This window comes from Elephas maximus, chromosome 17 (assembly GCF_024166365.1).
Source record: "Elephas maximus indicus isolate mEleMax1 chromosome 17, mEleMax1 primary haplotype, whole genome shotgun sequence".
Lineage (NCBI taxonomy): Eukaryota > Metazoa > Chordata > Mammalia > Proboscidea > Elephantidae > Elephas > Elephas maximus.
In genome coordinates, this window is record NC_064835.1 from 45,915,133 (window position 1) to 45,930,996 (window position 15,864).

A 15,864-nucleotide genomic window follows, 5' to 3' on the forward strand; every position below is an offset into this window, starting at 1 on the left:
CCTATGAGCAAATAACAAAGTGTCTTCTGTGTTTGGAGGAAAACCAACAGACAGAAAGTTGGTACTGCCTGTAGTAGTGGTCACTTTGGATTGTAAAAGGCTGTATTCATGTCAAGGACACAAGGCATATGGCCCTGACACTGTAAGAAAATATCAGAGACCCTGAAGATAGACAGATGAGTGTCTAGGGCCATCCTGCATGGTTCTCTCAGCTAATCTAAAAAATGAATCATTCTCCACACCCACCATGCTGATCCACAGAGTGTCTGCAAATACTGAGTTGGACTTGAGATCATTCAAGATTGTCTGGTACCCAATAGATAAGTGGAAACTTTGGTGAAGGGTAAGGCAGTACACAATAGTGGGGAAACCAGCACAACTTGTACAAGACAAGGTCACGGTAGCTCAATAGGCACATCCGAACACCCTAAGGGACCGAATTGCTGGGCAGAGGGCTGAGTGGACTGTGATCTCGCGGAAATATCTAGCTCAATTGCCATAACATAGTTTGTAAAGAATATTTCCTACATTCTGCTTTGGTGAGTAGTGTCTGGGGTCTTAAAAAGACTTTGAGCTGCCATCTAGGATACTCCACTTATCTCACCCTTTCGGGAGTAAGGAATAATGAAGAAAACTAAAGATACAAGGGAAAGATTAGCCCGAAAGACTAATGAACCAAATCTACCACGGTTTCCCCTCGGTCCAGTACAACGGAACAGTGTCCTACTACCACCACTAACTGCTGTGACAGAGACCACAATACAGGTATCCAGAAGGAGCTGGAGAAAAATGTAGAAAAAAATTCAGACTCAAAAAGAAAGACCAGACTTGCTGCCTTGACAGAGACTAGAGAAACCCTGAGAGTATGGGCCCCGACATGCTTTCAGCTCAGTAGTGAGTTCACTACTATGTAGCACAGTTCTACTCTTACAAACATGGGGTCATCATGAGTCTCAGCTGACAACAGGGTAACTAGTTAAGTAGAGCACAAATCCAGGGATCACGTCAAGATGAGCTACGGGGTCAGAAAACGACCCGGAAGCTCTTCCTGGGTTGCCAGGGAACGTTTCAGCTGAGGTCTGGTGGCTGATGTCCCCTAGTTGCAGGTGATCTTAAGCTTTTATTTCTGAGAACTGTCCTCTATAAAAAAAAAAAAACTGACACAAAATGGCTTGAAATATTGTCCCCACTATAAGTGTTGTGTGCCCCATAGACAAGGTGTAAGGGGGAATATACATTCTACCTCAGCATCTTTACCGTGTGCCATTTTTCTTAAAGGAAAGAAGCACCTAGTAGGCCTCTTTGCGTTCTGGACCTTTCCACCCGCAGGTATACTGGTGTGGCCCACACACCAGGTACATGGAGTCGGCCAGCGTTGAGAGGGCCTCAGAGTAGCAGAGGCTCTGTATCAGGTCCAGCATGCAGTCAGGCCAGTTAGGATGTAGGAGACTGAACAAGGCTATCAACCAGCCTGACATGATGGACACTTCAAGAACAGTCTCCAAACAACAACAGGAGACACTTTTCTTTCAAAACACTTGCTAAGATAGACCATGTTATGGCCTGTAACATCTATCTATAAAATTCAATGTGTTCAAATCGGTTGAATTATGGCTCTTCAGCTGCTGCAGACCCTCTCCCAGGGAGACAGCCAGGGGTTCTGGAGACTGTGTCATTGCCATCTGCTGGCAGAAACCTGCAATGACAGGCACATGGGATGATGCAGAGATGCTGAGCGATCAGGGATACAAGAAACAACCAAACCAAACTAATCTCTGTCTGCGATAGGTGGACAGGCCTGTGTTGCCAGTAGCATTTTTTCATATCTCATTTTAAAACTGTAGCTCTGAATGGAAGGATTACTCTGAAGAGAAAACTCCATCTCTGGGTTTACAAATATCCTCTCCCCTGGAACAGAGCAAAACAGGAGCATGAGGGTGTGGATGGTGTCACCATCCTGCAGCTTCTCTCTCCTGTGATGTTGTTCACGTTCCTTTCTCCGGAAAAGGCTCCATTTCTGAGGCTCAGGTCAGCAGAGTTGAGCCCAGGGTGGGGTGGTGGTGAGGGGACATTTACGGCAAGAGCCTGGGAGTTTGATGGTGAAAGTCTCAGAGCACAGGGTTGTGGGAAAAAATCTGGTAGGACCTCTTTTCTGACTTACTCTTTGAATATGGCAGTGATGGGCACCTATGTTCTTCGATTATCTTCCCCAAATGAAGATGTAACTAGTGAGGTGGAGCTAATGTTTGTGCCAGACTACTACTGAAAGGTAGCAGTTCGAATCCACCTGTGAGGCCTTGGAAGAAAGGCCTAGCGATGCCCTTCTGTAAATTGAAAAGCCATTTGCTGTTGACTTGATTCTGACTCATGGTGACCCCATGTGTGTCAATGGTATTATTTTTAATGATTCATTCTCAGAAGTAGATCGCCATGTTTTTTGTTTATTTTATTTTACTTGGTTTTGAGGCTACTGTTTTTGGACTAGGAGCTGAGTGCATTAAGTCTTAAATATAATTTTTTATTCCTTAATTATTTTCTGATTTTTTCAGGCATGACGGTGAATCTTGTCCTTGTTATTCCATCTAGCCTACAAGTGGAAGTCTGTCTTCCAGTGAGCTTTAAAATTTTGGTAACTCTATTTCTAATTTGTAGAAATTTAATTTGTTCTTCTTCATTAGTGAAGTGCCCCTATTTTTGTTTTCTGTACCTTGCATACAGTGTTAAGTTTGTCATTTGTTTCTTTGAATAAACTCATATAATGCCCAAATGTGAAATATGAACAGAGCTCCTTTTGTTTGCTGTTATTTCTGTTGCATCACATTCGTATTCATATCATGTTGTTGTTCTGCATCATCACATTGGGTCCGACTGATAGTGACCCTCTGTGTACAACAAACCGAAACACCCCCTGGTCCTGAGCCGTCCTCACAGCCTTTGCTATGTTTGAGCCCAATGTTGCAGCCACTGTGTCAACCCATTTCTATGAGGCTTTTTCTCTTTTTTGCTGACCCTCTACCTTATGACGCATGATCCCCTGCAGGGACTGGTCCCTCCTGATAACATAGCCAAAGTAAGAGAGATGAAGTCTCACCTTCAAGGCTGAAGAGTTCCAGGCCCACAGAGGCCATCCACACCTGGAATGAACTTTTTGAAGAGTTGCCATTCAATCATAACTTTACAAGGAAATCCTGCTTGTTTTTTCCTCTCCGTTTCCGCAAATGATTCTAGAGCCCTCTTATCAGGTCCTACCCACTGTGGGCATGGTAGGTTCCACTTTCTCTTTGGTTCACACTTCCTTTGTGATCTGAACCCTCCTGGACTCTAGCTCAATAGAGGCTCGCTGAGGACTTTCAATGCGAGTAAATTCTGGGCCTGTCTTCCATTTCTATGGCCCTTCCATAGCCCTGGAATCCAATCTCAAGTGCTTGCGGTATCTTTTAGGTATCCTCCAGTGTATGAGTATCTTCAGAGCTCAGACATTTTCTAGCTATAAATTTTTATGGAACATTGAGGCAAAAATTTCCCATATTCTTCCCTTTCCTTGTTTTTTTTTCCTAGCATTTTTTATTGTTTCACTGAACTGTTGATTTGAGGAACCTAGTCCAACATTTAGGGAACCTGAATCCATTTAAAATTGTTTTAAAGTTAAAATTGAAGCTATTTTTATTATTATTATTATTCATTAGATTATAGGTGTTTCAAGCAGTTGTGATGGGCTGCTAACCTACATGTTGCCACTATGAACACACCCAGTGGTACCGTGGAAGAAAAGTCTGTCAGTCTGTTTCTATAAAGAATACAGGCAAGAAGACCCTATGGAGCAGCTCTACTGTGTAACACCTGTGGTTGTTGTGAGCTGGAATCCGCTGGACTGCAAGTTTTTGTTTTGTTTTGTTTTGAGAGGTATTAGAGCTTCTACTATCCTGCTTTGTCTTTTCTACTCATAAAATTATACTTTATGTGCTATATTTGGCTCTTGAAGTACATTGGCTAGTTTCACAACCTATCACCCATGTAATTTGCTTTCCATTCACTGACTGCTTTGCATAGGCCCCTCCAACACCAGGCTGGCTGCTCAGATACTATAAACAGGGCCTTTGCTATTGGAGCTGATCTGCATCAGGCAGGCAGGGGCAGCAAGATGGTGTCACACACTCTGGTCCTCATGTCCCTGTTGCTCTGGGCCTCTGGTGAGAAATAAAAACTGTTTCAATCTCTCCAGAGTAGCATCTTTCTAGAGTTGAAAAATGATTTTAACATGTAGTGGAAAATGACAGTTATTTGTAAAATGGAACCAAGTATTTGTTGACATTTAATATCACTAGATGTTCTGGTATAAATGGTATATTTTAATATATGTGTGAAAAAGTGTGTGTATCAATGTATACATGGTAATTGTCTACTCTGATTGCAGGTGCCAGTGGGGACATTGTGGTGACCCAGTCTCCAGCCTCTCTGGCTAAGTCTCAAGGAGAAACGGTCACCATCAACTGCAAGGCCAGCCAGAGTGTGAGCAGCTACTTATCCTGGTACCAGCAGAAACCAGGACAGGCTCCTAAGCTGCTCATCTACTGGGCATCCAGCCGGGCATCTGGGGTCCCTGACCGGTTCAGTGGCAGTGGGTCAGGGACAGACTTCACTTTCACCATCAGCAACTTCCAGCCTGAAGACGCCGCAGTTTATTATTGTCAGCTGTATTATTATAGTGCTAACACCCACAGTGCTTCAGCCTCGAAAAAAAACCTCCTGCCGAGGGCTACAGCCTAGTGACTCTTCACTGAACCAGCTGCTTCCTTTCTGCTCAGCCCTCAACATGCACTCTTCCTCTGTCTGCCCCAAGGAACACATCTCCTGAGGAATTCCTTGGAGTATTTGCAGGTTCCAAGGGAAAATTAAGGGATGTGGATTCTTCTGGACCCCATTTTGTGGTAAATTATAGAAAAAAGAAAACTCTAAAAATCTCTTGTAAGTTTTGTCAGGAGTTTTCATATCACAAGAATCTGCTTGTTTCACAAGGATAGATCACATGGCTAATTTGGGGAGGCGTCTGGTGAGTTTTTCCTCCTGATGGATCAGTTAGTTCTCTCTTCCCTGTGCTTTCTTGCCTCTGAAATGTTCTCTTTTTAATTCTTAGATTTCCTGGACTTATTACTTTCCATGCAATCACTACTCACAACTCTGGACCTAACCAAGTATTAATCTTGGGCCCTTCATACTTAACATCTCCCTCAGAGGACAAAATAATGCTCTTTTATTTTTTCCTTCCATGGATTCTGTTTTCCCACAAAGCTTTCCTGGTCAATGTCAATGAAGGTGTTTTCTTGGTCTAAGCTCCCATTTTACTGCCTTTTTCTCCTCTCTCCATTTCCTTCAGTGACACTCATTCGTTCAAAGGCCAGACTCTAGCTCATTAACCCTATTACTCTAGAAACATGTGACAGCTTTCCCATGTTTTTTTCATTAGTTGTCAATTCCTCTTTACATTAATCCCTTGGGTGCCCAAGTTTAATTTAGTAACTGAAGGAAATCATGGTCCTTTCCTGTTGTTAGTTGCCATCTTGTGACTCCATGACTCATGACAATTCAATGAACAATATTATTGTTGTGATCCACAGGGTTTTCACCGGCTGATTTCTCAGAGGTAGATCACCACACTTTCTTTCTAGTCTGCATTAATCTGCAAGTGCTACAGAAACCTGTTCAGCATCACAACAAGATGTGTGGAGGAAGTGTGGTAAACGAGGCCCGTCGGTCCCTGCTCTGGTTTATGCTGACAACCCAAGTAGTGTTTCCAGTCAGTGTAGATGGGACCCTGACTGACCCTGCAGCTAGGGAGACTGTATCTCCTCAGAGACAGCAGAGATTCTGGCACCTACTCAGCAGGATCTGCCCTCTGGAACCTAAAATATCAGACACACGAGGATAATCCAGAGACGCTGTGTAATCAGGGAGAGAAGGAAGATCAAACCAATGGTCTCTAACTGGGACAAGTGGACAGGCCTGGTTGGCTTGTACCATTTATTTCATGTCTCGTTTCAAAATGTAGGCCTATCTGAATAGGTGGATCACTCAGGAGAGAAAACTCCAAGTCTAGGAGATGAGGCTTCTGGGGCAGATAAAGGAAGTGTGCACATTCAGGACTACGGAGGAAGGAAGCAGCTGGTGCAGTGAAGACTCACAGACCTCCAGCCCTGGGAGGAGGCCTGTGTTCCAGGCTGAAGCACTGTGAGAAGGCAGCCATAATGTTGCTAACAGCAATACCCTGCCTCATCCTCAGCCTGGAGGCTCCTGATGGTGAGAGTGAAGTCTGCCCCAGACCCACTGCCACAACGCCGGTCAAGGATCTCAGATGCCTAGTGGGATGCAACGGAGATAAGCAGCTTAGGAGCCTGTGCTGCTTCCTGCCGGCACCAGGCTAAAACGCTGCTAACACTCTGGCTGGGCTTGTACTGATGGTGACCTTTCCTTCTGGAGACACAGTCAAGGAGACAGGAGACTGTGTTACCATGATGTCCCCACTGGCACCTGCGATCAAAGACAACAATTAGTATACATGCATACACACACTTTTTCCTAGGCATATTAAAATACACCATTTTGAATGTATATTTCAGTGGAATACATATCACACATAATTAACCCATTATTTACGACGACGTCCTAAAATCATTTTTCAGCTCTACAAAGAAACTTCTCTAAAGGGAATTGAAGCACTTTTCAACTCTCACCAGAGACCCAGAGCAACAGGAATATAAGGACAGAAGCCTGTAACACCATCTTGCTGCCTTCACCTGCCTGGTAAAGATCAGTTCACCTTGCAAAACCTCTCTTTATAAAATATGAGCAGCCAGACTGGGCTTGGAGGGACTATGCAAAGCCATCATTGAACATGGAAGCAAAGTACATGGACAGTGGGTTGTGAAACTAACCAATGTAAATCAAGAGCCAATGACTAGAAAAGACAAAGTAGTCAATTTAGAAACTCTAATATCAACTAAGAAGCTCTAAAACTACAAGCATTAGCTTCTCTGAAGAAGAGTTTCTATTTAAAAAAAGCAAAAAAAAAAAAAAAATTGAAGTGGGTTTAAGGTCCATAAATGATGGGCTGGTTTCCTGAGATCTACAATCGTGGTGAAATAATACAAAATGCTAGAAATATATAAAAGAAAGAATAGATGACAATGAAGAACTTTTGGCTCACTTTTTGATAAAAATTTATGGCCAGAAAATGTCTGAGCTCTATAGCCACTTTTTATCCTGAAGGACAGTTTAAGGTCACTGTATACACTAAAGATTTAATTCTAGGGTATGTAAGATCCAGGGAAATGGAAGAAAGGCCCAGAAATTACCCATCTTGGGAGTGCTGAGGGACCCTATGTTGCACTAGTGCCAAGGGGAAGGGCTGTAATCCCAAAGTCAGTGTGAAGCAAAGAAAGTGAACCTTTCCTTCCCACAGCTCCTAGGAAATGATCGAAGGGCTCTAAGGCCATTGTGGAAATGGACAGTAAAAAATAAGCAAGATTTCCTTGGGAAGTTGTGTTTGAAAGTCAACCTTCCAAGGAATTGCACTCCAGGTGTGTATGCCCTAGGTGATTCTGGAACTCTCCAACCTGGAAATTAGTTTAAGAAAGCCCAGTAGATCGGTCCAAAAAGTGGAAGCTGCTCTGGAAGAGGGCACACCCATCATAAATCCTCAGGACACCTCACAAATAATTTTTCAAAGGCTGATAACCACCAAGAAGTCAGAGATCCTTAACACCCAAGAACATGAGATAACTGGGATATGAATATGAAGGTGATGCAACTGAAAGAACAGAGAGCAAGAGGCACTCTCTTCACTCTTTAGATTTTGGAGCTATGTTTAGACAGATAAATGATAAACTTTATATTGCATGCAAGGCACAAAAACTAAAACAGGGTACTTCATTTCTGAAAAAACAGTTTCCAGAAATTAGATACAGAATTCACGTCTGTCAGTTTGTCATACTGTGGGGGCTTGCGTATTGCTGTGATGCTGGTAGCTATGCTGCTGATATACAAATACCAGGAGGGTCACCACAGTGGACAGATTTCAACTGAGCTTCCAGACTAAGACAAACTAGGAAGAAGGACCTGGTGGTCTGCTTCTGAAAGAATCAGCCAGGGAAAGCCTTATTAATAGCAGCAGAACAATGTCTGTTACAGTGCCAGAAGATGAGCCCCTCAGGCTGGAAGGCACTCAAAAGACGACTGGGGAAGAGCTGCTCCTTAGAGATGACCTTAATTACATGCATGGAATCAAGCTTTCGGGACACTGGTGTGGTGATGTGGCATGACTCAAAATGAGAAGAAACAGCTGAAAACTTCCAATAATAATTGAAATGTGGAATGTATGAAGTAAAAGTCTTAGAAAATGAGAAATTGTCAGACATGAAATAGATCAATATCCTAGATATTAGTCAGCTGAAATGGACTGGTATTGGTCGTTTTGAGTCCGAAAATCATATGGCCTACTATGCAGGGAATGACAACTTGAAGGGAATGGCATTGCACTTATCATCAAGAAGAACATTTCAAAATCTATCTTGAAGAACAAGGCTGACAGTGATAGAGTAACATCTACAGGCCCACAAGTAAGACCAGTTAATACGAGTAGTATTCAAATTTACCCACCAACCACTAAGGCCAAAGATGAAGAAATAGAAGACTTTTACCAAGTTTTGTGGCCTGAAATTGATTGAATATGCAATCAGGATGGTGATTGGAATGAGAAAGTTGGCAATAAAGAACGATCAGCACATGCAAAATATGGCCTTGGTGGTAGAAAGAATTGTGGAGATTCCGTAATTTGGGGAGTATGAAAAGAGACAGTCTCAGTTTGGTGACTACATAGAAGTTTTTCAATGAGTGAAACAGGACATAACTGGAGGGGGATGTGAAATCAGCAGAGTTTTTATAAATGACGTTTCATGCTGACAGAAATGTTGCTAGAGTGAGGGGAACATGGATAACTCAGAAAAGAGAGGTGAGGAATGCCAGGATGCCCTTGGAGGGACAAGGGTATAGGAGCAGAGGGCCTGGCCAAAGGTAGGAGGACTGTCTGCTCATCTACAGTAATAGGAAGGAAGGAAGGAAAGCAGCGCATGAGGGTGTAGACACCTGTGGGTCAGAAGATGCATGAGAGGAGCTAGTGGAAGCTCCTCTGAGAAACAGGAAATGAGGTCATTTGCTGAAAGGTAGGATGAGAAGTAGGTGTTAAAACTTGAAGAGAAAAGAAAAGACAAAGGGTGGAGACTGAATGAACCAGGTAAATGAGGTAAGATTGTGAGGCAGGATTAAGGGCTGTCCTGAGGTAGTGTGCATAAATATGTGGTGAGATTAAACAGAATAATTATGTGTTTTTCTCCAGCCACATTACGAATATGGATGCAGGAGTGTGGAGGGCGGAGTTTTTTCCAGGGTTTAGGTTTTGCAAGATGAATGTGATGGAATAAGGGAGGGGCCATGGCATTCTTCGTTTGGGTGAGGGCATTATTATAAAGGAGAAGATTGGAATTCACAGTGGTTTTATGGATTGACTATGAACTCAATGGCAGCTATACACAAGAAGTAGGGAAATGGGAATATGACAGTGCAGAGAAAGCCAAAATCGATTTGTTCAAACCTTCTTTTAAGAACAAGGTAAAATTCTGTCTTAGAAAATACAAAATAAAAGAAGGCACTCTATTTTTTAGTTTTTCTTATGATTGAAGGACCTTATTTTCTGTTCCTCAGTTTTATACTAGGAATTTTTTTTTTTTTAATGTATTTGGGATAATATAACTTGCATTGCTTTTATACAAAAGGCAAGCAGGGATCTGGTATTTTTCATTCCGGAGATGTTTTCTCTGATATAAACTTGAGTGGGGAAACAGAGACAGGAATGTTCAGGGGATAGTGGCTCTAGCGTTTGGCCTAGAGAGGAGGTGCTGTTCTGGAGCACCAATAAAGGCATTTGGGAGTCAGAGTTGACACAGGATAGAGAGGGTCAGATGGGAGTGCAAATGGCCACCTAGTGATGCCCAGGGTGAGGGCTGAGAGCAGACTTGAAGGAAGAGAGCAGGAAGGGCAGGAGGCCTGCTCTCTTTTGGAGCCAGAGAAGGCTCAGCTGCCAATTTTCTGACTACTTCATGCCAACTTTTTTGCATGATCAAAACAAATAAGCCACAGCAATCTCTGTGACAGTGTCTAGTAAGTGGGACCCTCCCCCCACCTGTGCCCTGGTAAGAGGTTTATATCTGGGGTCACATTATTATGAGAGGATATCTTGATTTTGGAACACAGCAGTTTGTTGTACTATCTTTGATCCGATGGTGCTGATAGCAAGAGTAAAGTTGGCCTCAGGTCCACGGCCAGTGAGGCGGGTGGACACACTATCAACGTTGGTGGAAGTGTGGTAAATGAGTACCCTAGGAGTCTTCCCAGTTAAGTGGTGTCTTAGGTCATTGTAGAGAAGACTCTGGCCCTTCAGCTGATGGAGACTCTCTCCCTGGGAGACAACCAGGAGTTCTGGTGCCTGTGTCTTCGCCATCTGCTGGCAGAAATCTGTAATGACTGGCACAGGGGTATGATGCAGAGATGCTGGGCAATCAGGGATAGAAGAAACAACCAAACCAAAAGAATCTATATCTGCGATAGGTGGAAGGGCCTGTGTTGCTGTAGCACTTATTTCATATCTCTTTTTAAAATCCTAGATGGGAATGGAGGAATTACTCTGGAGAGAAAACTCCGTCTCTAGGATTCCACATATCCTCTCCCCTGGAACAGAGCAGAGGAGGAGCCTGAAGGTCTGGATGGTGTCACCATCCTGCAGCTTTTCTCTTGTGTGATGTTGCTCAGGTTCCACCCTCCAGAAAAGGCTCCACTATGAGGCTCAGGTCAGCAGGGCTGAGCCCAGGTGGGGTGCTGGCAAGGAGATCTTTACGTCAAGACCCAGGGAGTATGATGGTGACGTCTTAGAGCACAGGGTTGTGGTAAAAAATCTTGCAGGGCGCTCTCTTTTAACTTCCGTTTTAAGTACGGCAGTCATGGACACCTTTTACCTTGGATTCTCTACCCAAAACTAAGATTTATCTAGAGATGTGGAGCAACTGTTTCAAGCTGGAACTCTTAGAGAGAAAGTTAGCAGTTCGAATCCACCCATGAGGCTTTGGTAGAAGGGCCTGACAGTCTTCTTTTATAACATTAAAAATTGTTTGCGGTTGAGTAGGTTCTGACTTATGGTGACCCCACCTGTGTCTGAGTCGTACTGTGACCACAGTGTTTTCAAAGGCTGATACTTCAGAAGTAGATTGCCAGGCATTTTGTTTGCTTGTTTTTTTCTGTTTTTGAGGTCACTTTTGATAGCCTAGGAGCTGAGAATGTTAACCTTTATATGTAAGTTTTAGTAATTAATTGTTTTTTTGGTTGTTTCATGTGTGAGGGTGAACTTTGTCCTTGTTTATGCATCTAGCCTACAAGTGGAAGTCTTTCTTCCACTGACTTTAAACTTTTAAAACTTTGGTATTTCCTTTTCTAATTTCTCGAAATTCAATTGGTTGTTTTTCAGATCTGAAGTGTCCCTGTTTTAGTTTCCTGTCGTTCCTCATTTATTTCTTTAAAAAAAACTCGTATAATGCCTAAATCTGAAGTGTGAATAGAACTCCTTTTTTTTTTGTTTGTTACTTCTGTTGCATCACATTTATATTCATATCCTGTTGTTGTTGTTAGGTGCCATAAGTACAACAGAACAAAACACTCACTGGTCCTACGCCGTTCCCAGAATCTGTGCTATCTTCAAGCCCATTTTTCTAGCCATTGTGTCAAACCATCTCATTTAGGGTCTTCCTATTTTTGCTGACCCTCTGCTTTACCAAGAATGACGTCCTTCTCCAAGAACTGGTCCTTCCTGATAAAATGTCCAAAGTAAGAGAGATGAAGTCTTGCCATCCTGAAGGATACTTAAAAGTCACTGGAAACCCTTGAGATAGGATTCAAGGACTGTGCCTGGAATGCCAGGACTATGCCAGAGAAATGGAAAACAGGCCCAGAATTTATGCTTGAGGAAAGTCCTCAGGGACCCTATTGAGCTAGGGCCCAGGAGAGCTGGAATCATTGGCCAGGGCCATTCTGGCTCCAAAACAGATTGGTTCATTCTTCTGTCTGTTCATGGTATACTCAACACCATAATTTAAAAGCATCAATTCTTCTTTGGTCTTTCTTATTCATTGGTGTTCAACCATTTCAATAGGTAGTATATGATCAGGAACCAGTGGTGCTAAAGGAAGAAGTCCAAGCTGCACTGAAGGCATTGGCGAAAAGCAAGGCTCCAGGAATATGACAGAATATCAATTGAGATGTTTCAGCAAATGGATGCAGTACTGGAAGTGCTCACTCCTCTATGCCAAGAAATTTGCAAGACAGCTACCTGACCTACCGCCTGGAAGAGAGCCACATTTATGCCTATTCCCAAGAAAGTTGATCCAACAGAATGAGGAAATTATCAAAAAAATGTCATTAATATCACACACAAGCAAAATGTTGCTTAAGATCATTCAAAACAGCTGCAGCAGTAGTATATTGACAGGCAACTGCCAGAAACTCAGGCTGGATTCAGAAGAGGATGTGGAACCAGGGATGTCATTGCTGAGGTCAGGTGGGTCCTGGCTGAAAGCAGAGAATACCAGAAAGATGTCTACCTGTGTTTTATTGACTGCGCAAAAGAATTTGACTGTCTGGATAATGACAAATTATGGATAACACTGGGAAGAATGAGACTCCCATAACACTTAACTGTGGTCATCAGGAACCTGTACATAGATCAAGAGGCAGTTGTTAGGACAGAGCAAGGGGATACTGAGGGGTTTAAAGTCAGGAAAGTTGTGCGTCAGGTTTGTATTCTTTCACCATACCTATTCAATCTGTATGCTGAGCAAACAATCTGAGAAGCTGGACCATATGAAGAAAACCATGGCCTCAGGGTTGGAGGAAGACTCATGAACAACCTGTGTTATCCAGATGACACAACCTTGCTTGCTGAAAGTGAAGAGGACTTCAAGCACTGACTGATGAAGATCAAAGACCACAGCCTTCAGTATGGATTACACCTCAGCATGAAGAAAACAAAAATCCTCACAACTACACCAATAAGCCACACCATGATGAACAGAGAGAAGACTGAAGTTGTCAAGGATTTCATTTTCCTTGAATCCACAATCAACACCCATGAAAGCAGCTGTCAAGAAATCAAAAGATGCATTGCATTGTGCAACTCTGATGCAAAGGACCTCTTTAAAGTGTTGAAAACAAAGATGTCTCCTTGAAGACGAAGGTACGCCTGATCCAAGCCGTGGTATTTTCAATCGAATCACATGCATGTGAAAGGTGGACATGAAAAAACAAGACCAAAGAGGAATTGATGCCTTTGGTTTGTGGCATTGCTGAAGAATATTGAATTGTTCATGGACTGCCAAAAGAATGAACAAACCTGTCTTGGAAGAAGTACAACTACAATGCTCCTTAGAGGAAAGGATGAGTGTCTTACACAATTTGGGCATGTCGTCAGGAGGGATCAGTCCCTGGACAAGGACATCATGGTTGGTAAACTACAGGGTCTGTGAAAAAGAGGAAGGCCCTCACCAAGATGGATTGACACAGCGGCTTCAACAATGGGCTCAAGGATAACAATGATTATAAAGATGGAGCAGGACCAGGCGCTGTTTTCCTTCCATGCTACATAGGGTCGCTATGAGTTGGAAGCAGCTTAATGGCACCTAACAACAACAACTACATTCATTGGCCAGCTTTTGCATGCGTATGAGGCGATTGAAAATACCATGGCTTGGTCAGGCTGACATTAGTCCTCCTAGTGACCAAAAAAAAAAAAAAAAAATTACTGTCCAGTTCATTTCGACTCATACCAACCCTATAGAACAGAGCAGAACTGCCCCATAGGGTTTCCACAGAACGCGTGGTAGATTCAAACTACCAACCTTTTGGTTAACTGCCATAGCTCCTAGTGATATGTCTGCTTTTCAACACTTTAAAGAGGTCTTTTGCAGCTAATTTGTCCAAATCAATACGTTCTTTGATTTCTTGACTGCTGCTTCCACGAGCTTTGATTGCGGATTCAATTAAAATGAAATCCTTGACAATTCAATATTTGCTCCATTTAATATAATGTTCCTTACTGGTGCAGTTGTGAAGATTTTTGTTTTCTTTATGTGAGTTGTAATCCATTTTGAAGGCTGTAGTTTTTGATCTTCATCAGTTAAGTGCTTCAAATCCTCTGTGCCTTTAGCAAGCAAGGCTATACTAGTTATGTTTTGTCCTTGGATGTCAAAAGTCTCTGACTTTTTGGTGATATTGGCCCTTGAAAAATTATCTGTGAGGTTTCCTGAAGATTTATGATGGGCATGCCCTCTTCCAGAGGGGCTTCCATTTGTTGGCCCTGCCAGTTGGACTACCTTAAAACAACTTCAAGATTCAAGAGTTCCAGGCACACCAAGGCCATGCATACCTGGAATGAAACTCCTTCAAGTGTTCATGTTTAATCACAACTTCAAAATTAAACCCTATATATATATATATATATATATATATATATATTTTTTTTCTGTCTGTTTCTACAATGAATCTAGAGCCTTATTATCAGTTCCTAGCCATGGTGGGCATGATAGATTCCACTTTCTCTTTGGTTCACACTTACTTTGAGATTCGAGCTCTCCTGGACCCTACTTAATAGGGTCCCTGAGGACTTTCCACAAGGGTAAATTCTGGACCTGTGTTCCATTTCTCTGGCATAGTCCTGGCATTCCAGGCATAGTCCTGGAAACCTATCTCAAGTGTTTGCAGTGTCTTTCAAGCATCCTTCAGGATAAAAGTATCTTCAGAGCTCATTTTTTAAGTATAATTTTTTAAGAAAAATTGAGGCAGAAATTTTCCGTATTCTTCCATTTCTCTTGTTATTTTTTTCCAGCATTTTTTATTATTCCTCAAAACTGTTGACTTGAGGAAACTAGTCCATCATTTATGGAATCTTAACCCATTTAAAGCTGTTTGTGAGTTAGAACAGAAGCCATTCTTTAGGTCACAGTGCTTAAAGCAGTTTGTGATGGGCTGCCAACCTGAAGGTTAGCAGTTGGAACCCAACTAGTGCTACCATAGAAGGAAAGTCTCACGGTCTGCTTCTGTAAAGAACACAGGCAAGAAAACCCTATGGAGCAGTTCTATGCTCTACCACATGGGGTCTCCGTAAGTTGGAATACACTGAGTTGCAACGGGATTTTTTGTTTGTGTCAGTTGGTGTTAGAGCTTCTAAGTCACTACTGTGTCTTTTCTAGTCATAGAATTACACTTCCTGTGATAACATTTTTGGCTCTTAATGTCTATTGGTTGGTTTTACAAATCACTGCCATGAAATTTGCATTCACTTCACTGAATGCTTTGCATAGGCCCCTCCACACCCAGACTGGCTGCTTAGATATTATAAACGGGGCCTTTGCAATGTGACCTTATCTGCATCAGACAGGCAGGGGCAGCAAGATGGTGCCACAGGCTCTAGTCCTCATGTCCCTGTTGCTCTGGGCCTCTGCTGAGAAATTAAAAGTGCTTCAATCCCTCTAAAATAGTTTCTCTGTAGAGCTGAAAAATGGTTTTAAGACATAGTGGAAAATGATTGCTATTTGCAAAATGAAACCAATTATGTGCTGATATGTAATATCACTAAATGTTGTGGTATAAATAGTATCTTTTAATGTGTGTACGAAAAAGTGTGCTTATATATGTCTGAATAGTAATTGTCCACTGTGATTACAGGTGCCAATGGAACATTGTGATGACCCAGTCTCCAGCCTTTCTAGCTAAGTC

General features: G+C 42.5%; 1 gene segment (V, D, J or C); it reads left to right on the forward strand.

The window, feature by feature from the left end:
• Nucleotides 1-4,095: 4,095 nt before the first annotated feature.
• On the forward strand, nt 4,096-4,767 carry LOC126060257 (immunoglobulin kappa variable 4-1-like). The segment is given in 2 exon segments: nt 4,096-4,190; nt 4,415-4,767. Coding segments are annotated over 2 exon segments (402 nt in total).
• The last annotated feature ends 11,097 nt before the right edge of the window (nt 4,768-15,864 follow it).